Source organism: Perognathus longimembris, chromosome 1, assembly GCF_023159225.1.
Source record: "Perognathus longimembris pacificus isolate PPM17 chromosome 1, ASM2315922v1, whole genome shotgun sequence".
NCBI lineage: Eukaryota > Metazoa > Chordata > Mammalia > Rodentia > Heteromyidae > Perognathus > Perognathus longimembris.
In genome coordinates this window covers 63,998,130-64,021,118 of record NC_063161.1, presented here as the reverse complement: position 1 = coordinate 64,021,118, position 22,989 = coordinate 63,998,130, and the positions used below count along the sequence as shown (strand labels likewise).

The 22,989-nt window shown below is 39.8% G+C and overlaps 2 protein-coding genes across 8 annotated transcripts in view; one reads left to right on the top strand and one right to left on the bottom strand.

The window, feature by feature from the left end:
* Kif21a (kinesin family member 21A) overlaps positions 1-22,989 on the top strand; it is a 144,962-nt gene that overhangs the window by 47,610 nt on the left and 74,363 nt on the right. The window lies entirely within an intron of this gene.
* Positions 13,821-14,316, bottom strand: LOC125366173 (cytochrome c oxidase subunit NDUFA4-like). Its single transcript, XM_048366666.1, has one exon. The coding sequence runs from the start codon at positions 14,227-14,229 to the stop codon at positions 13,981-13,983; it is 249 nt and encodes an 82-aa protein (XP_048222623.1). The 5' UTR covers positions 14,230-14,316; the 3' UTR covers positions 13,821-13,980.

Here is a 22,989-nt window from a genome sequence, read left to right as displayed (position 1 = left end):
TTTCACCATTCCTAATCGCTATGTAGTATTCCATTGTGTATAGGTACCATATTTTTTGGATCCATTCATCTGTGGAGGGGCATCTGGGTTGTTTCCATATTTTGGCTATTGTGAATTGTGCCACGATAAACATGGAAGTACAAATGTCTTTTTGATATCTTGGGACTTGCTGTTTAGGATAGATGCCTAGGAGTGGTATGGCTGGGTCATAGGGAAGGTCTATATTGAGCTTTTTGAGAAACCTCCATACGGTTCTCCAAAGTGGTTGTACTAATTTGCACTCCCACCAACAATGGAGAAGGGTTCCTCTTTCCCCGCACCCTCTCCAGCATTTGTTGTTGCCTGAGTTCAGAGTATAGGCCATTCTAACTGGGGTGAGGTGGTATCTCAGGGTTGTTTTTATTTGCATTTCCTTTACTACCAGGGATGTTGAACATTTCCTCATATGTTTCTTTGCCATTTTTATTTCTTCTCTTGTGAAGTCTCTCTTTAGCTCCTTTGCCCATTTAATAATTGGTTTACGGGGTTTGGAGGGGCTTAGTTTTTGAGTTCTCTGTAGATGACCCATATTAGGCCTTTGTCTGTTGCTGTGCTGGTAAAGATTCTTTCCCATATGGTTGGCTGTTTTTCTGTTTTGTTGGCTATGTCCTTAGCTGTGCAGAAACTTTTTGATTTGTAGTAGTCCCATTTGTCGAGTCTCTCCCCTATTTGTTGTGCCCCTGGGACTATATTCAGGAAGTTCCTTCCTGTGCTTATAAGTTCTAGCGTCTTTCCTACTCTGACCTTCAGTAGTTTCAAGGATTCAGGTCTGATATTGAGGTCCTTGATCCATTTTGAGTTGATCTTGGTGCATGGTGATAGGCTTGGGTCTACTTTGAGTTTTCTGCATATGGCTGCCCAGTTCTCCCAGCACCAGTAGTTGAAGAGGCTAGGTTTATTCCATTGTATGTCTTTAGCTCCTTTGTCAAATATCAGCTGACTGTAAGAGTGTGGTTTTATTTCTGGATCTTCAATTCTAATCCATTGATCTTCCGATCTGTTTTTATACCAATACCATGCTGTTTTTGTTATGATGGCCCCTGAGTAGAGCTTGAAGTCTGGTATTGTGATACCTCCTGCACTGCTTTTTTTGCCTAGATTTGCTTTGGCTATTCTAGGTCTTTTGCTGTTCCATATGAATTTATGGATTGCTTTCTCTATTTCAGTGAAGAATGTGACTGGGATTTTGATGGGGATTGCATTGAATTTGTATAACAATTTGGACAATATGGCCATTTTCACTATTTGATTCTGCCTACCCATGAGCATGGGAGGTCTTTCCATCTCCTTGTGTCTTCTTTGATTTCCCTTATTAGATTTTTATAGTTCTCATTAAACAGGTCTGTCATGACCTTGGTTAAGTTGATCCCTTGTTACTTTATTCTTTTTTTGGCTACTGTAAATGGAATTGTTTCCATAATTTCCTTTTCTGCTTGTACATTGCTGGTGTACAGAAAAGCTGCTGACTTTTGTGGATTAATTTTGTATCCTGCTACTTTGCCCAAATGGTTTATTAGGTGTAGGAGTTTGGGGACTGAGTTTTTTGGGTCCTTCAGATATAAGATCATGTCATCTGCAAATAGGGATAGCTTTATTTATTCCTTACCGATGTGGATCCCTTTGATGTCCTCCTCTTGCCTTATTGCTATGGCTAGGGATTCCAGTACTATGTTGAAAAGAAGTGGAGAGAGTGGGCATCCTTGTCTTGTTCCTGAGTTTAGGGGGAATGATTTAAGTTTCTCTCCATTTAATATGATGTTAACAGTTGGTCTGTTGTATATGGCTTTTATTGTTTTGAGGAATGTTCCATCTATTCCTGTTCTCTCCAGAGCTTTTAATAAGTATGGATTTTGTACTTTGTCAAAGGCTTTTTGGGCATCGACTGAGATAGCAATGTGATTCTTGATTTTAGTTCTGTTTATGTGGTGAATTACGTAGATTGATTTATGGATGTTGAACCATCCTTGTGACTGTGGGATGAAGCCTACTTGGTCATGATGTATAATTTTCTTGGTCAGTTTCTCGATCCTATTAGCTAATATTTTATTGAGGAGCTTTGCGTCTGTGTTCATTAATGATATTGGTTTGTACTTCTCTTTTTTTGTTGGGTCTTTGCCTGGTTTGGGAATGAGTATGATATTAGCTTCGCAGAATGAGTTTGGGATTTCTTCCTCTGTTTCTTTTTTGCGGAAGAGTTTGAGGAGTATTGGTATTAGCTCCTCACTAAAGGTTTTGGAGAATTTGTTGGTGAATCCATCTGGGCCTGGGCTTTTCTTTGTTGGGAGGTTCTTGATTACCTCCTATATCTCTGTGTAAGTTACTGGTTTATTTAGTTGATTTATTTCTTCTTGGTTCAGTTTGGGCAGTTTATACTTCTCTAAGAATTGATCCATTTCTGTAATATTATTGTTTTTTACTGATTAGAGGTTCTGGAAATAGCTCCTTATGATTGTTTGAATATCGTGTGTACTTGTTGTAATTTTTCCGGTGGAGCCCCTGATTTTACGTATATGAGTCTCTTCTCTTCTTTTTTTTGTAAGTCTTGGGAGGAGTCTGTCAATTTTATTTATTTTCTCAAAGAACCAGCTTTTAGTCTTATTTATTTGTTGAATAGTCTTTCTATTTTCAATCAGATTTATCTCTTCTTTAATCTTTGTGATCTCTCTCCTCCTAGTCATTTTAGATTTGGTCATTTTTTTTTTTTTTTTTTTTTTTTTTGGCCAGTCCTGGGCCTTGGACTCAGGGCCCGAGCACTGTCCCTGGCTTCCTTCTGCTCAAGGCCAGCACTCTGCCACTTGAGCCACAGCGCCACTTCTGGCCGTTTTCGTATATATGGTGCTGGGGAATTGAACCCAGGGCCTCATGTATACGAGGCAAGCTTTCTTGCCACTAGGCCATATCCCCAGCCCCTCGGTCATTTCTTGTTTCTCCTGTTGTTTTAGTTTCATCGTGAGGTTATTCACCTGCTCTGCTTCCATTCTTTTAATGTGAGTGCTGAGGGCAATGATCTTACCCCTCAGTACTGCCTTAGCTGTGTCCCATAGGTTTCTTTGTGATGTATTTTCATTGTCATTTTGGCTTATGAATTCGTTGATTTCATCTTTAATTTGGTCTGTGGCCCAAGTGTTGGATAACAGTGTGGGGTTTGGCCTCCAAGAATGTGTATAGCCTCTGTGGTAACAGTTGTTATTGAGGGTTACCTTTAATCCACTGTGATCAGATATAATACATGGGATGACGTCAATACTTTTGTATTTGCTGAGGTTCTTTGTGTGGGCTATGACATGGTCTATTTTGGAGTATGATCCATGGGCTGCTGAGAAGAAGGTGTATTGGGTCTCTGTAGGGTGGAAGATTCTGTATAGATCTGTCAGATCCATTTGGGATATGGTGTTAGTTAGGTCCTCAGCTCCCTTGCTGATCCTCTGGGTGTTGGATCTGTCTCTTGGAGAGAGTTGGTATTAAAGTCACCCACTATGATTGTGTTTGGGTCTATCTTTTTCTGTAATTCTGTGAGAATTTGCTTGATGTATGTAGGGCCTCTTTTGTTTGGTGAGTATACATTTATCACCGTGATGTCTTGATTTTGGATTTTTCCTTGTATTAAGATGTAGTGCCCTTCCTTGTCTTTTTGAGTTGATTTTAATGAAAAGTCCAGCTTGTCTGAGATCAGGGTGGCTACACTGCCGTTTTGGTAGGTGCGTTTGCTTGGAAGATCTTGCTCCATCCTTTCATTTGGAGCCTATTTTTGTCCCTTGCTGTAAGGTGGGTCTCTTGTAGACAACAGATGCCAACTTTTTGTTTGCGGATCCATTCTGCCAGTCTGCTCCTCTTTATTGGAGAGTTTATATCATTTATATTCAAAGAGATCAAGGATAAGAGTGTTTTTTCTCCTTCCATTTTCTTGTTGGGCTGTTTTTTCCTCTTTTTTTTTTTCTTTCTTGTCTTTAGTGAGCTGCTCTTTCTCTTGGGCTCTGGCTATTGTAGTTTTTATCTGTTTCTGTCTGTGTCTTGCACGATCTCTGTTGGGTGGGATTCCCCTATTATAATTCGCTGTACGGCTGGTTTTTTATTCACATACTCCTTTAGATCCTCCTTGCTATGGAAAGATCTGGTTTTCCCTTCGAATGTGAACTCCAATTTAGCTGGATATTTAATCCTGGGTTGCATATTGTTTGCCTGTAGTACTTGGATGGTATTCTTCCAGTCACTTCATGCTTGATAGGTTTGTGTGGAGTGGTCTGCTGTTATTCGGATCCTCTTCCCATTGTAGAAAATTTCTTTCTTCACTTTTGCTGCATTTAGAATTTGCTCTTTATTCTTGAGATCTGAAGTCTTGAATATTATGTGCCTTGGGGTGGCTTTTCTGGGGTCTGGCCTGCCAGGTGTCCTATAGGCTTCGGTTACCTGGATGGGGTCCCTTGTGAGATTGGGGAAGTTTTCTGCAATAACTTTATTGAAAATATGATGAAACCCTCTGCTCTGGTATTCAGCTCCTTCTTCTATTCCAATTATGCGCAGATTATATCTCTTGTCTTTGTCCTTTAGTTCCTGGATTAGTCTGCCCTGAAGCTTCACCGTTTCTTGGAGTGTGGTAATTTTCTGGTTGTTGTCGGCTGCTTCATCATCCAAGCGAGAGATTCTGGATTCCATATGGTCAATTCTTTGTGCTGTGGATTTAATTGCGGAGTTTATGGATGACAGAGTGCTATTATGGTTGCCAGATCAGCTCTGATAGTGGAAATTTCTTCCTTTAAAGAGTTGTATTTTAAATCTATTTTTTCATGCATTTCACTTCTCAGGATGTTAAGGTCTTCTTTAACAGAGGTTTGCATTGTATCCATTTTTGCTTCCATTTCTTTCTTGGATTGCTTATTATTGTCTTTTTAACTATTCTTTATTCTCTTCCAGGAGATAATCAGTCTTTTGTAAGTGTGTTTGGAATCAGGTTTTGGGTTTTTTTGGAAGTACTGTAGTTTATACTCAGGGCCTTACACAGTAGTGTCGCATGCTTGTGTTTGTGCATGTGTATGCGTGTGTGTGCGCGCACGCACGCGCGCGTGCCAGTACTAAGGCTTAAGCTGAGGGCCTCATTCTCTTGCTTAGCTTTTTTTTTTCCTCAAGGCTGGCACTCTGTCACTTGACCCACACCCACACTTTGAGCTTTTTGCTGGATAATTGGAGATAAGCCTCTTGGATTTGCCTCCCAGGCTGGCTTTGCACGTTCTCAGATCTCAGTCTCTTCAGTAGACAGGATGATATAAGGCATTAATCATGGGTGCCCCTGTTAGAGTCTCTCTCTCTCTCTCGTTTTTGCTTGGGGCCAGCCTATACCTGCATCTTCCTACTTAATGTCTACATGTTTCTGGGATTACAGTCATGAGCCACTCTTAACTGTTGAGATGGAGTCCTGCTAACTAATGTTTTCCCTGAGGTTGGCTTCAAACTGCTATCCTCACAATCTCTGCATCCTGAATAGCTCAAATTCTAGAACCACTGCATTTGGCTATATTGAGTCAATTTTAAGTAACCAGATATTGAATACATGTGTATGAAGTGCTCTTTAAAATTTGAATTATTTCTTTATTTATTTACTTGCTCATTTAAATTCAGAGGATTGAGGATGTGGCTTAGAGGTAAAGCCTGTGTTTAGCATGTGACAATCCCTGAGTTTATTTTCTACCATCATTAAAAAGAACAATCAAGGAATGGGAATCTATGAAAAGTCTCCATTCTCTGGAAAGCATGATAAGAAATACTGTCTTAAAAATAGCATTACAATGCTGTGTGTGTGTGTGTGTGTGTGTGTGTATGTATGTATGTGTGTGTGTGTGTGTGTGTGTGTGTGTGTGTGTGTAGGTCCTGGGACTTGATCTCAGGGCTAGGACACTATCCTAGTTTTTGCTGGTTAATTGGAGATAAGAGTCTCAGGGTCTTTCCTGTGTGGGCTGGCTTTCAACTGTGATACTCAAATCTCAGCCTCCAGAGTAGCTAGGATTACAGCTGAGTCACTGGTGCCCAACTAAAAGTACTCAATATTTATAGTTCAGAGTATGCTTACCTGTGCTTATAAATTAGTATTTGAGAATGTATTTCATTTCAATGAAGTTTAACATTTTCCTAATTTTTAAAATAAGTGGTAATTTAGAGGGCTAGCGATATGGCTTAGTGGAAGAGTGCTTGACTTGCATGTATAAAGTCCTGGGTTTGATTCCTCAGCACCACATAAACAGAAAAGACCAGAAGTGGCACTATGGCTCAAGTGTTACAGTGCTAGCTTGAGAAACAAGAAGCCAGGGACAGTGCTCAGGCCCTGAGTCCAAGCCCCAGTTGGCAAAAAACAAAAAACAAAATAAGTGGTAATTTAGCACTGCATTTAAAGTCCTATTATTGTCTTGTAGCAAATGATCACATAGAACATAGAATTAGCATAGCAGACACAATCTAAACAAACCATTAGTTTTGATTGTAATTATGCTTTAAGCCTTTATCTTTACTTCTATACCTATTTATACATTAAGATGCTTGTTTATTTGATTGTTTATGTATGTATGAATGTATGTTTAGGTACTGGGATTTCAATTCATAGTCTCTTGTTTTTGCTTAGCTTTTTGCCTTCAGGTTGTCACTCTGCCATTTGAGCCACACCTCCAACTCTTGGCTTTTTGCCTGTTAAATTGGAGGTAAGAAGAGTCTCTTGGATTTGTCTGCCTAACTTGATTTGGAACCAGAATCTTCAGATCTCAGCCTCATGAGTGGCTAGGATTACAGTTGTAAGCCATCCTTGCCTGGCTTGTACATTAAGACTAAGACAAAAATGCCTTTTCATAGTTTTATAGACTTATGTAAGTTAGGGTATAAGATCTGCTGCTGTAACGGAAGTACAGGGTAGCAGATGCTTAGAATAATTATGCTTGTCCTAGCCTAACAAGGACTCAGGACTCAGGCTCTTGACACCTGCTTGCTTTTTTGTCTCTAGGATAGTGACTCCTTGTGCATGGATGGAAACTACCACTATTACATTCTAATAGAATGGGAGCAGGGAAGGCAGGGCCTGCCTTTTACGGAACTAACCCAGAAGTAGCACTCATCCTTTATATGACAGCCTTTTAGCCAGCGCTCAGTATTATTAGCAAAGCATGGTAGGAAATGTCAAGTGCTATCTAGTGCTTAGCTAGTATTCCTATTCTGATGGAAGATTCAAAGCATGCATTTGGGGAGCTATCTTTCAGTTTCTACATATACACTCTCAAAACATTTACATCCCTTTACCAAATCTTACCCATCTTATGATTTATTAACTGTGTCATAGGACGCCATTTGCCAGATCCCATGGTGTGAGTGGCTTCTTATGATTGGTACATCCAACCTGGACACCAATTTGTATGCATCTGAAATACACATCCAGTATACAAATGCAACACCCTGTAGGCAGTGTTACAGGAGAAGCAGGGAGGAAATTCCATCTGGAGAAGGGAAGTGAGGAAATTCGAGCCACTGATCATTAGCACATGTGAAATGCTGGGAGATTTGATCCTGACAGCAGGAAAATTGTGTGTGTGTGTGTGTGTGTGTGTGTGTGTGTGTGTGTGTGTGTGTACGTGCCTGCCTGCCTGCCTACCTATTTTGGCATTCTCACCACACTGTGTTAGGGGAGGAATCACTTGTTCTCAGTAGTTCCTGGCTACTTCTTTATTGTTTATTATTCTTCATGACCTTGCTCAAAAGTGGTCCTTGGGGGCTGGGAATGTGGCCTAGTGATAAAGTGCTTGCCTCCCATATATGAAGCTGTGGGTTCAATTCCTCAGCACCATATATATAGAAAAAGCCAGCAGTGGCGCTGTGGCTCAAGTGGTAGAGTGCTAGCCTTGAGCAAAATGAAGCCAGGCATAGTGCTCAGGCCCTGAGTTCAAGCCCCAGTACTGACAAAAACAAAACAAAAAAAAGTGGCCCTTGGAACATTTATTGTTTTCTTGGGGATAGTTTTCAAATTTACTTCCTGCCTGTATAGATAAAGATGTTGTGTCAGTACTGAGGATTGAACCTAGGGCCTGGGTAACAACCACCTAAGCCACAGTTTCACTTTAGGTTTTTGGAGGTGAATAAGAGAAGAGTCTCACAGCTGAGCAGTGGCTCATGCCTGTAATCCTAGCTACTCTTCCTTCTGGATGGAGTATACCATCCTGAGTCATATAGACAACAGCAACATGTAAGTGAAAGTGAAGCAATGAGACATGATGACCCTGAGCCCTCTCTACAATGGAACTCATCAGTCTCAGGCTCCAGACTCAGGAAGAGGAGGGAAAGAGGCAAGACTCCTTTTTTTTTCCGTTGCAGGCTTCTCATGTTGGCTCTGACCAGAACATGCCCACCTGAAAACATCTAGCTACAAAGAGGCTTAAAATGTACAAGTTCTGGTTCAGGCAAAGATATTATTAATTGCAAAATATGTAAGGAAAAAAAAGACAGTGAGTTGAGCACTAATGGTTCATACCTGTAATCTACTATGGCAGGGAAAGGAAGTCCATTGAGACATTTATTATTATTATTATTATTGGTTGGTTGTGGGGCTTGAACTCTGGGTCTGGGCACTGTCCCTGAGCTCTTCAGCTCAAGGCTAGTGCCCTACCACTGGAGCCACAGTGCCATTTCTGGTTTTCTGGTGGTTAATTGGAGATAAGTCTCATGGACTTTCCTGCCTGGGCAGGCTTTGAACTATGATTCTCAGATCTCAGCCTTCCGAGTAGCTAGGATTACAGGCATGAACCACTGCCCAGCTGTGAGACTCTTTTCTTATTCACCTCCAAAAACCTGAAGTGGAACTGTGGCTTAAGTGGTTGTCACCCAGGCTCTAGGTTCAATCCTCAATACTGACACAAAATTTTTAAAATGATACAGAGAGAGAGAGAGAGAGAGAATATGGATTTTGGCGTACCATAAGCAATTAATGCCACAAAATGTAACAGACACAGTTGAAATTTAAAGAAGAAAAGCAAATCCAAAACCTAAAGCAAATAAATGGAAAATTTTATTGCACTGAAATTTAATAGAGCAGGGCAATTATAAAGTACAATAACTTAAATTCATGATGTATAAATTTAATTGGTTTTTATAACAATTGGTTCTTCTATTTGCCTGTGAGAGGTTATATGCTCATGTGCATTATATTTGAAACTATGTGTTAAAAATTTATTTCTTCACCTGTGAGGTTTTTGTTACCCTCATTACCCTGTTACCCTTCATTAATACTTAATGAAGTCTAAAGTGTAGAAGAGACCCAAAATAGCATGGAGTTTTAAGCTTTCCCAGAAAAATTCTCTTAACTACAATGAAAGAAAATGTTCAATATACTAGTCAACTGGAAATGTTTTTGAATCCAGTCATCTAAAAACATTTAGTATAAATTTTGTATTCTCCATTTTGGAACACGTATTCTAGACTTTTTTATGTAAAAGTATTTATAGAGCCCTTTTTGAATTTAGCAAATGTAAAGTTGATATTGGTGGAAGATGTACATATTTTGTTTTACTTTTTGGCTTTTGTTCACATTGTTACAGAACTCTAAGTGTGAACTAATTAAATAATAGAGAAGATTGGATAGTTGGATATATTAAATTCACATTATATATTTTATTTCTATTCATTAGAACCCAGTGATGGAAGTCACATAGTGGCTACTAACAGCCATTTTTGTGTGTAAGTGTGAGGATTATACTGGGATTTGAACTCAGAGTTTTGTACTTGCTAGGTACATATTCTACCACTTGAGTTCTATCCCCAGACTTTCTGTTTTAGTTTGTTTTTCAGACATGATCTTGGGCTTTGGCCTAGAGCCAGTTTTGGACTTCAATCCTACTCCCTCCCCTTCTACTGTAGTTGGGATTTCAAGGGTGCACTAACACACGTGGCCATAGGTGGCAGGGGTTTTAAGGGCTACCTTTTCTCTTCCTTCTTTTCTCAGTAGCTTCCTCCTCAGCTCATGCTTCTAATATACCTGATTTCTCATTCTTCATTTATGCCATATTTTTTGAGAAAGAACTTTATGGACAATGGAACATAGATCTTTAAGGCAACAAACAATGACCTTTGCCTTCTCACAGTACTTACTTCCTGCAACTACCTTATCTTGAATAGAAAATACCTGTGATTTTCTCCAAATCAGTAGAAAAAAGTAATGATGCCAAATGCTGATTCATCATGCCTGAAATCCTAGCTACTCAGGGGGCTGAGATCTGAGGATTACAGTTCAAAGCCAGACCAAGAGAAAAAGCCCATGAGGCTCTTATCTCCACTTAACTACCAAAAAGTCAGAAGTGGAGCTGTGGCTGAAGTAGTAGAGGACCATCCTTGAATGAAAAAGTCATGTAAAAATGCAAGGCCTTGAACTCAAGCTCCAGTACCCCCTCAAATGAGATACCACTCCTATGATTATGTTGGATGGGCTAGGTTTTTGCAGTCTGGAGGTTCTCTTGGTGGTTTGGAAGTAGGAAGCCACCAGTTGCTTATTTATTTTGTTATTATTATCTTTACATAATTATACGAAGGAGTTTCAATTCAGCATATCAATTTATGAGTACAGTGGACAATTTGTTTTTAATGATCTTAGGTTTGTGCTAGTTAGATTTGACTAGTTAGAAACTTACGCAAGTATATTTACTTATTTATTTTGTGGTATTGAGAATTGAACCCAGGTTCTTTTACATCCTGTGGACTTATTTTACATTTAAACTGCTTATTTATTTTATATTTAATTTATTTTCCTTCAGACTCAAGAGCCCTCTGAAATCCCACTGTCTTTTCCTTTTCATAACTGTGTTTCTCTGCTGTTCTTAACTTGGCCCAATTCCTTTCACCTGATTTAATTTAAGGGTTTTCTGTTTGTTTTTGTGTGACATTACTGGGGCTTGCAGTCAGGGCCTGGGCACTCTCCCCTAGCATTTTTGCTCAAGGCTGGCACTCTACCACCTAAGCCACACCCCTACTTCTGGCTTTTGAGGTGATTAATTGGAGGTAATAGTCTCATGGACTTTTTCTGCCCTGGATTGGGTTTGAACTGTAATCCATCAGGTTTGAGCCTCCTGAAAGGCTAGGATTACAGGTATGAGCCACTGTCACCCAGCTTAATTTAAGGTGTTGAAACACAGTATAACAACAGTATTATGTGTAGCTTAGTAGAAATTTTGTTTCTCAACTGGCACCCAGACCATCAACATCAGAATTTGGTAGATCTCATATAATTCATGAGCAGTCAAGTTTTGGAGGTGCTGATCTAAGGTTATTGTATGTACATCACATTGAAATTATAGTTCCTTTTGTTTTTGCCTCATTTGTTGTTTGTGTTTCAAGGACTTTTCTGCCCAGGCTGAGTTTGAACCATGATCCTCTGGCTCTCAGTCTCCTAAGTAGCTAGGATTAGAGGGGTGAGCCTACAGCTCCTGGCTTGCCTGATTTTTTTTTTTTTTTAATCTTTAGATGAAGCATTCCAAAGTATCAAGAAGTCAAAGTTTACTTTTTAAAAAATTTCTCCTGAAGTACCTAGTTACCTATGTATGTAAGTACAGTAAATTCTTTGTTAGATTTAATTGTTTCCAGAAGAATTTCCTCTTATTCTCTGGAAACCTTTAATTCCTCTAGGTAGCCTTGAATGTTGAGAGTTGAGGTAATTATTTTGGTGATGGGGAAGAAATTTTGATAATCTTAGCAACCATTAGAACATACCTGGAAAGGGAAATCTAATAGGTAAAATAGATCTTTGTGGTTCAGACATCTCTAATGACATTTTAATTCAATTTCTAAGACTCAGATTGTTTTCTCTGAGTGTGCAAATGCAATTTTTGACCACATTAGAGTCTTTACTAATGGATGACATTTATCTATTTCCTCTGACCTTCAATTCAGTAAGAGAATTAAGTGCATTCTGTACACCTATCAAAGATATTTTGTTCTCTAATGTTTCTCTTGTACATTCAGAAACAAACAAACAAAAAAAAGCCTGAGAAAGCCAGCTTGCCATTCATGCCAGGGATCTTGTGACTTCCGAACTTAGATCTCATTTTAACGGTAACAGGACAAAGTCAACTGGCAAGAATTTTATGGGGATTGCTGCTTACACTTTTCTTTCTGATGCTTCATAAAATAAGGGAGAAACCCATGAATGACGTTCAGCTGGAGGTGTGTGTGTGTGTGTGTGTGTGTGTGTGTGTGTGTGTGTGTGTGTCTGAAAAAATAAAGCAAATATATGGGCACTGTACTATATTCCATATATACTAATCTATCTATACTATCTGTCTATAGTGTCTTTAGAAAAATATGCTGTGCTGATTGTGTATTCTGGGTGGATTTCCAAAATTATTATTACTTTTTTTTTTTTTTTTGGCCAGTCCTGGGCCTTGAACTCAGGGCCTGAGCACTGTCTCTGACTTCTTTTTGCTCAAGGCTAGCACTCTGCCACTTGAGCCACAGTGCCACTTCTGGCCGTTTTCTGTATATGTGGTGCTGGGGAATCAAACCCAGGGCCTCATGTATACAAGGCAAGCACTCTTGCCACTAGGCCATATCCCCAGCCCCTTATTACTTTTTTTTAATGTAAGCTTTTGTTTATTTTGGCAATTCATTATTTTGCTAATCATTTTCATTTCTAATCCAGTTTGCTTTTTTTTTTTTTGCCAGGCCTGGGGCTTGGGACTCAGGGCCTAAGCACTGTCCCTGGCTTCTTTTTGTGCAAGGCTAGCTAGCACTCTGCCACTTCAGCCACAGAGCCACTTCTGGCCATTTTCTGCATATATGGTGCTGGGGAATTGAACCCAGGGCTTCATGTATAAGAGGCGTGCACTCTTGCTACTAGGCCATATCCAGCCACTATTACAACTTTTTAAAACGAGGTCTTGTTAAAATTCTCCCTGGTTATACCTGCCTCTTTGGACATAATAAGCACTACTGTATAACAGAGCAGAGTTGTTTCATAGAGTGAATCCAATACAATTAAAAACCAATTTGAAAACCAATACTGGGGGCTGGGAATGTGGTTCAAGTGGTGGAGTGCTAGCATTGAGCAAAAAGAAGCCAGGGACAGTGCTCAGGCCCAGCGTTCAAGCCCTAGTACTGGCACAAAAAGAAAACAAAGCAAAACAAACAACACCAAAAATCATATGTCTACTCTACTTTCTAAAAATATCCCATAGGAATAGTCTTTTGTTTTCTTTTTAAAAATTGGATACATGGTTGCCTAAGAAATTAAGAGACACTGGAACTTTTGCCTTCTCAAACATGATTCATGGTTTTGGGTTTTTTTTTGTCTTATTGGCAAGCAGATTCCCTGTAATTGTTCTTAAAGTATTACAATATGAAGATGTTAGAATTTTAGAGCTAGTGCTAAGGAGGAACTTAATATTCCCTTCTTAATCTTTCACTGCATATAAGAATTTCCTCCATGATAAAGCTTCTTTTTTTGAATAAAAAATAAAACCCTACAAAATATAGTCATATTTATGCAAATAGCTCCAAATGTGAAAAAGCTCACATTTAAAGCACCACTGTTTCTCAGCATTTTGTATAGGGTGCCCTCAATCTATACCAGTGCTGCACTGCGAAGTTACAAGCAAGTGGACATGACAAAGCTGCTTCATTATGATGCAAAGTCTTGGATTTCCTAGGCCTGTTCTCATAGGAGTCCTGGCACTTCATGGGGTAGTCTTTGTAGCTACTGGGGGTGGGTAAGGAGTCTCCAGGGTACCCCCAGCAGGAATGACTTCATTTTTATACTTTAATGTTTTATATATTTCTTCAAGTTTCAGAGATTTATTAATCAGTGTAATAAATCCAACAAACCAACTTAATTATGTCATGCATTTACAGGCGCTATTTCCTGGTGAAGTGGAAAATTGTGCGATGGTTCTAAAAGACCTTCATTTTAAGCAGCTTTATTATGAGGGATTTTTAAATTTAGAAGTCTGGGCCTTCTTTTTTCAGTTTGCTGTAGTCCACATTCATGGAGTAGAACTTGTACTGATCACTGGGACCCAGTTTGTTCCAGGGTTCTGGGTTATTCTTCCTGTCCCAACTTACATCTGGATTGAACAGGGCCAGGCAAGTCACATACAGGGCTGCTCCGGTACCTCCCGCTCCAATAAACACAGAGAAGGGGATCAAGCTTGCATGTTTCTTGGCCTGGTTGAGGATCTGATGGAGCATGTTTGCAGCAGAGGCCTGATGTTCAAAAGAATAAAACTTCCAGGCGCAAGACTTACACCGTCTCTGAACCTGAACCCTGGTTGGTCAATGTTTTATATTTTTATGTAATAGGCTTCTATCTCAAGATTGTGTGTGAGAAGAAAAAGTATTATAGAAGTCACCCTGTTACTGGTGTGGATGGCAGGGGGCCTTTGGGTGTCAAGGGCTTCCTCCAAAAGGAAGAGTGAACATCCACTGCTCTCACTGCTGCTTCCAGAGATTGCTACGGAGCTAGCACTGTGTGAGAATCACTTGCAAAGCTAGCTGAAAATATAGATTCTGGGCCCCACCTTGGAAATTCTGACTTTAACAGGGCTGGGTGGGGCCTGAGAATCTGAATTAAAGATACAACAAAAGAAAAACACATTGAATATACCAAGTGATTCTCATGCAGCTAGATTTGTTAATTGGCAGTACTCTTATCTGTTATCAGCAGCCAGAGCCACTGTGGGTAACTCCCTACATTCTAAAACAGCCAACCTGGTTTTGATACCTTAATTGTTCATAAGCTATATTCTCATTTGGAGGGAGATATGCAGGTCTGGCCCTTAAATGAATTCTCTGCTATGTACCATGAATAGGCTGAGACATTCCTAATTTATGATTGTTATCCTGGAGTGTTTATCTATATTAATTCTCTCTCTGTATGTATGTATGTATTTATGATGTATGTATGTATGTATATGAATATGTATGAGTATGCAGGTACTGAGCGGCATTTGAACTCAGGGCCTGGGTGCTATCGTTTAGCTTTTTTGCCCAAGTCTGGTACTGTAGCACTTGGTGGTTCATTGGAAATAAGAGTCTCATGGACTTTTCTGCTTGGGCTGGCTTTGAACCATGATCCTCAGGTTACAACATCTTGGTAGCCAGGATTATAGGTGTGAGACATGTACCTGGCTTTCATTTTGTTTTCAAGATATCGTGGTTTGGACAGTAGATTACATAATCTATCAATGTCCCTTTTTTTTTTTTTGGTATCAGGCTGTTCATGCTAAATTGAAGGGCAAGTATTAGGGTTTGCCTTGCTTCTATAAACACCATAAAACACCATAATTTATTGAGGTTTTAAAAAATACACAAAAATTTCTTCTCTTTCACTTCTGGAGGTCAAAAATCCTAAAGGTAGGCTTGAGTTCCCTCTCTTCTGGAGACTTTGATCAGAATTTCTTTCTTTTTCTTTTTTTCCCCTTCACTTTGAATTTGCTTATATTCTTTGACTTTTAGTCCTTTCCCCCATCTTCAGAGCTGGCAATAGCTGGTCAAGTCTTCTGCACAGTACGTGACTTGGACATGCTTCTGCTAAAGCAAATCTCCTTAGTTGCTAGAAGGACACTCTGCTTACATTGGCCACCTGGATAATCTCAAGGTCCTAAACTCAGTCATCAATGTGATTGAGTTACCATGTAAGGTAATATATTCATGGGATTCAGGAATTTGGGACTCTTATTAAGTCAGCCACTGACCTATCTTATTCCCCTGTTGTCATATTTGTACTCCCAACTATCAATAGCCACTTTCAAAAGGATAGTATCTCCATTTCCTAGTAGGAATACAAATAGCATAGAGAACATACAGCCCATATTATAATAAATTACTATCTTACTATGTCATGCTTCTAAATTGAAGGATCAGGAAATATTGCTATCCAAATATTGTTATCCAAATTTAGAAAGAGCATGAGTTCATTTTTTTCTTCTTCTGGCAAAAGGACAGATAGATTAATGGTGTCATGAAGGGCCTTCTCTGGCCTATTTATTACTGTCAGTATAGTATGCAGAGATGTCACACACGTGACTATTCTGAGTTCAGACTTGCATAAGCAGTACTTTCAAAGATTATGGCCTTGAAACAATTGGGTTTATTGAAATAAAGTTTATAAGATATCCTCTGTGTTAGTTTTTTATTGGTACTCATAAATTCACAAATGATCACAGATTTATAAACTTAAAACAGGCAACATATATATATCTATTATAGCTCAATTTCTGTGCTTAGGCACCCAGGGACAGCTTTAGCTCAGGTTCCGGACACTGTAGTGAAACTGTCACTTGGGATTAGTTGTAGTTCTCACTTAGGGCTGGTGCAGGCTTTGGCAGAATTCAATTTCTTGCAATTGTATCACTTAGGGACCCCTATTTCCTTTTATTTATTTTTATTGTAAAGGTGATGTACAGAGGGGTTACAGTTACATAGGTCAGGTAATGAGTACATTTATTTTGAACAGTGTTACCCTTTCCCTCATTTTCTCCCAGTTTTTTCCTTCCAACTTCCCTCCTCCACAAGTTGTAAAGTTCATTTTCAGCATAGTGCCACTGCTGAATTAGTTCACTCTTTGTCTCATCATTTCTGACCCCTCCACCACCTTACACTCTCCCAAGTAGGTAACCTGACACACAGACAAAAGGTACGGAAAACAAAAGCATCAATAAAAGAGTAATAACAACAACAAAACCACAAAAAGTAAAATAAAAAATTTCTTGTTTCCAGTTCTTGGAGCTCAATTCAATAAACATCATTTTATGTGATTATATGCACATAGCTATTGAGCCTTTGTGATGGTCTCCTAAGAATATCCTAGACCTTACTAGGACTATACTAGGTATATACTAATTATTACAAATGAGGGAAATCATGGAGCCTATGTTTCTTTGGGTCTTGCTTACTTCACTTAATATATGTTTTTTTCCCAAGTCTTTCCATTTCCTTATGAATGGGGCAATATCATTCTTTCTGATGGAAGCATAGAATTGATGTATATCACATTTTCTTGATCCATTCATCTACTGAGGGGCGTCTGAGTCGATTGCATATTTTGGCTATGGTAAACAATGCTGCAATGAACATGGTTGCCCCTTCTGAGTCTGGAAAATCCTAATCATCCTCCAAAACCTAGATCAAATATAATTTCTTGCATGGAGTTTTGTATTTATTCCTCCTTTGAGCATGGATTTAATTTTCTTTGACCCCTGCTGCCCTTTGATGATATCCTTGAGTTTTTTGTTTTTATTTTTAAAATATTTGCTGGGTGCTACTTAGGCTGAGATGTGAGGGTCACTGCTCAAAGCCAGTTCTGGCGGGAAAGTCCATGAAACTTTTCTCAAATCAGCTGGCAGAAAGCAACAAGTGGAGACATGACTCAGGTGGCAGAGCACCAGGCTGGAGCTGTAAAGCAAAGCCACAGTTCCTGGCCCCTGTGTTCAAGCCTCACTATGGTTGTGTGCAAACATACACAGGCAGACAGACAGGCACATACACACATGCACACATGCATATACACAGACACACATACACACAGACAGACACAATTTTTTTTTCCTTTTCACTCAGTCTAGTATTTGGCAGGTGCTTGATATGGAATTTTTAGTCCTTTGAAGCGTTCTGGGAGGTTTGGGTTACAGACAAGCCAACAGATGGAGCAAAGCTGCAAGAACAACAATTCTATGAGCACTTTGGAAAACAGGCAGGTAGTTTGTCTGTCATGTAAAGCACCTCCTTTCCCTTACTCGCTCTGGTCTTTTGGAATAGAAGTTTTTCTTTCTGGGAGAAAGACTAAAGAAGCAAGATCCCAGAGTTTCCGGAAGGATTCATTTCCAAGAATGTAACTTGCCCTTCACTTCAGAAGGCAGATTAGAATTTTCTTTAAAACCAGAATTTAGCTAATCTCTTCTTAATTTTCTCTGGCTATTTATGCTTATCAGCTGACCTTTCTTGGATATCTGATATTCACTAGAGGAAGTGCTACAATGCCATCCCAGAGAAAGGTGCTGGTTTCTTACTTGAAGAGAGAGATTGTTTTAGTGCTCTGTATCCTTAGATGAACCTGGGGATAGAAAGATGGGAGACACTGGGATGGAGGTCAGGGGAGAGTCCAGGGAGGGTTCTATCTTCCCTTGCTTCTGTCGGTGGCTAGCCATCATGCAACTTCACCTGAGGGAACTCAGTCTTTGCTTTTCCAAGTGGTGCTTCACACAAGAGACTGAGGGTCTTCGTCCAGGATTTCAGCTCAAAATATTAACTCCATACACTGTGTATTAAATTGTTATATATTTTATTATTATTGTTGTTGAGCCAGTCCTGGGGCTTAACGTCAGAGTCTAGACTTTGTCACTGAACTTTTTTGCTCAAGGCTAGTGCTCTATCATTTAAGCCACAGTTCTACATTTGGTGTTTTTGGTGCTTAATTAGTGATAAGAGTCTCAAGGACTTTCCTGTCTGGGTTGGCTTCAAACTGCGATCCTCAGATCTTAGCTTTCTGAGTTGCTAGGATTACAAGCATGAACCAACAGCCCCTGGCTTGATCTGTGTCATTTTTCAGAAATATATTCTCCCTGGACACCGGGACACACAAAGTTACACTCTCTTGTTCTGGACTCACAGTCCATTCCATGTAATTCCTGAGGTGTATTTTGTTTTAAAGTATCTTGAGGAAATACTTTTGTTCCCATCAACCATCACTGTAATTAAAGATCCATTTGTATGGGAGGAGTTTCTTCCTGTGGACTGGAATTGCTTATTATTTATGCAGTGGATAAACTCTTAGGAAATGATCTAGTAAGTTCCTATAGAGTGTCAGAAACTTCTAGAACAGGGAGTGGAGGGTTTAAAGAGGGTGGATGCATCTTTGATGTGATGTCTGCTTACTGGAGTGAACTGCAAAGGGATTACAAAAAGGATCAGACACCTCAGTGGCTCAGTATGCTGTCAGAATGATAGCTGTTCTAGTTTTTAAGAATTAGAGGGAAGGAGTTAATAATAAGAAAGGAAGCTGAGAGCCGGTGGCTCGCCTCTGTAATCCTAGCTACACAGGAGGGTAAGATCTGAGGATCTTGGTTTGAAGCCAGCCTAGGCTGGAAAGAGACTCTTATTTCTAGTTAGCGAGCAAAAAGGCTGAAAGTGGAGCTGTGGCTCAAGGGGTAGAGCACTGGCCTTGAGTGAAAAAGCTAAGGGATGATGCCCAGGTCCCTAGTTAAAGCCCTAATACCTAACACACACACGCAGACGCACACGCACACACACAATCAAAGTGAATACTAGTAAATAGCAGGCAATAATAGAGATAATCCAAAACCCTAAAGAATGAGATTAAGAACCATAAAAGATCTGTGCAGTTTATTGGTGTTTGGCAGAAAGAATGATTCTCTTTACTATGTGCCAAATGGTGAATCAGGTTAGATTATAGTCAACCAGAGAACCACCACATTTGTGTGAGGATGAGATCAGAAGAAGAAACACTTTACAAAGACACGTAGGTTATGAAAAAGTCCGTCCCACGTATGTACCTGTAGCTTAAGGATATTTGTGCCTTTGGCAGTAGCCAGTTGCAAAAAAGGAAATGTTCTGTGCCATTAATCTGTCTTGCTTATGGGGAAAAATAATGTGACCAATAAATTAGCAAAAGAAAGGCTTATCCTGGGTTATGTTTATGTGCATAATACATTTATGTATATATACATAGTCCTGCATGTATAAGCATGTATACATGCATGTACACATATATGTATTGTGTATTATGTACATATGTATTAATACATATAAGAAATTATACTTTATTTATTTATTGTGTTACTGGAGCTTCAACTCAAGGGCCTCCTATCTGCTCAGCAAGTACTCTGCCACTTAAGCCATAATTCAGCCCTTTTTTGTTTCTGTTTTTGTTTTTGCCAGTCCTAGGACTTGGACTCAGTGCCTGAGCATTGTCCCTGGCTTCTTTTTGTCCAAGGTTAGCACTCTAATACTTAAGCCACAGCACCACTTCTGGCTTTTTCTGTGTATGTGGTGCTGAGGAATCAAAGCCAGGGCTTCATGCATGAGAGGTGAGCACTCTACCACTCTACCACACTCTGACACATTCCCATTCCAATATTAAGTTATTTTTTTAGGTAGGGTCTTGTTCTTTTTGCTTGTGCACATTTTGCATTATCCTTCTACTTGTATCCCTCATGTTGTGGGGATTGCAGGTATGTACCATCACATCTGGCTTGTGCTTTGAGATGGAGTCTTGTTAACATTATTTTGCCTGCACTAGTCTCCAACTTTACTTCCTAAGAATTTTGGGATTAGTGGCATGATCCACCAAGCCCAGCCCCATAATAATTTAATTCCCTCCTTTGAGCAAACCTGTTACTAAGGAACTTACTTACCTCTGTTCCTTTTTGAATGAAGTTATGTTACTGTCCGTATGGGAGTATAGTAATAAAATTAATAGGATGAAAGTTCCCTTTTAGGGCTTAAGGAATAGCTTAATGATAGAGTGCATTTAGTTATCATATGGAAGGCTCCTAGTTCAATCCCTAGCACCAAAACAAACACCCTCAAGCCTCCCATTTTGGTTCTTTTTATGCCCTATATGGATATGAACAGTGATATTGATTAATTATTATAACAAAAGCCTTATTTGGGGATAAAGACTTTTGTTGTCTAGTGTGCATGCATAATTGTCAGGGTCTCTAGCCTCCTGCACTCTGCTGACCTGCAGGAGAGATGGGGAAACACACCCCAACCAGGTGCGCCAAGAAGAGGAAAGGGTAGATGGACTGCCCACACCCAGCACCCCTTTTACCGGGGGACAAACAGACAGTCCGGGAGCCAGTCAGTGCTAAGTCTCACTTTATTGGGAGCAGGGCGCCGCTCTTATATGGGCCAGAGAGTGGCAGAAGGGGAGGGTTACATGCAACTACTGTAGGGGCGGTGAAGGGATGCCTGAGCTGTCCGTCAAAGGTGGAGGGCCGAGGACCAATCCTAAGAGGCGGCCTAATTCTATGTCACAGCCCACATGACTGCCTCTGGGTTCACCACCAGGTGCCATGCTGGCCACACCTGGTCCCAAGGCTGGGAGGCAGGGCTTTCTAGGACCGCCCTTCTGGATTCTGGTGAAACAGCCACAGGGACCCAGGGCTGGGAAAACAGGCGGGGCCAGCTAATTGCCTCTTAATGATGCAAGGCGTGCCCCACACATAATGTTCACTATTGTATTATACTTACATTCTTTCCAGAGTATATTGATATTTAACTTTCTTAAAGACTCAGGCATACAAAAACCATAAGTGGAGGTATGGTTCAAGTGGTAGATGTCAGCCTTGAGTGAAAAGACCAAGTGAGAGCTTAAGGCCCAGCGTTTGTACTGGCACAAAGAAAGAAAAGAAAAAAAAAATAGAAAGAAAGAAGAAAGAAAGGCAAGAAAGTAGTTTATTACAGTCAGCATAGGAAACCTTTTTTTCTTGAAATATCAATTAAAATAGAATTTGAATTGCAAATAACCTTATTTTATAATGTTCCTCATTTTATAAATTAAGAAAAGGAGATGTGGAATAGTTAAATGCTTTTTTAAGAACAAGGGCAGTGACTCATGCCTGTAATCCTACCTGTTCAACGGCCTCAGATCTGAGGATCACAGTTTGATGCCAGCTCAGTCAGGAAGGAAAGTTTGTGAGACTCTTATCTCTAGGTAACAACAGAAGAGCCAAAAGGAGAGTTGTGGGCTCAAGTGGTAGAGTGCCAGCCTTGAGCAAAAAAGCTCTAGAACATCACACAAGTCCTGAGTTCAGGTCCTGGGAGACACACACACACACACACACACACACACACACACACACACACACACACACAGAGGAATACATTTCTTGGAAGTAGTGGTAGTGTGCCAGCCTTGAGCAAAAGAGCCAAGTGAGAGTGTCATCATCTGAGCTCAAGCCCCAGTACTGACACATACAACCCTTCCTCCCCAAACAAAAGAATCCCCAAATCACTTGGTGCCTGTGACTCATGCCTGTAATCTCAGCTACTAAGGAGGCTGAGATCTGAGGATCTAAGTTCAAAGTCAGCCTGGGCATGAGATTCTTATCTCCAATTAACCACCAGAAAACCGGAAGTGGCGCTATGGCTTAAGTGGTAGAGCCAATAGCCTTGAGCTGAAGAGCTCGGGGACAGTGTCCAGGTCCAGAGTTCAAGCCCCATGACCAAGAACAAAAACAAACAATAACAACAACAAGCCAACCAAACAACAACAAAAAACAACCCAAACCTCCAGAACATCGGGTTTTTTATGACAGAGTAAAATGATGTTAGATTATCACAATTTTTCTTTGCTCACCTGGTACAGTTTATAGGAGTCATCAGTAATCATTTGTTAAATTATTTTAGACTTTACATGATATGTTCTTGTCTCCAAAGATGAGCAATAATTTAGCTTTTATATCTCTGCTATATGAAAATTATGCAGAAATATGTAAAGGGATAAGTAATTACTTAACTTGTAGGAGCAATGTTAGATGAAGACATTAGAGAGCAAGCTAAGAATGTATACATTTTTTCTCAGAAAGACTGACATTTTTAGATAGGCAGGTACATGCGGTGGAGGGGAAAATAATCACTTCAGAAATGAGGATCAGTCAAAAAAAAAAAAAAAGGAATGGCACACAGCCAACTGCAATAGAAATTGGGAAATAGGGAGTTGTAAACAGGCTCAGATTCTGAAGAGAGGTCAGGTTTTATGAAGGCTGTGGAAGTTCCTTAGTGTTCGGAAATAAAGTTTGTTAGTCCTCTTTGTTAGAGCAATATCAGAAAGGGAAGAGGCAGAAAACTAAGTCTACTATGTGCTAAAGGAAAGATTCAAATGTGAGAAAATGAGGGTGGTATTGGTTCAACTTAAAATTCATAGCCTGTATCATACTTTAATTTGAACCTTCAACACTCACCAGCTAGGCACAACAAATTACATTT

Coding starts and splice junctions, on each gene's coding strand:
- LOC125366173 (XM_048366666.1), bottom strand. CDS start 14,229: ATGCTCCATCAGATCCTCAACCAGGCCAAGAAACATGCAAGCTTGATC.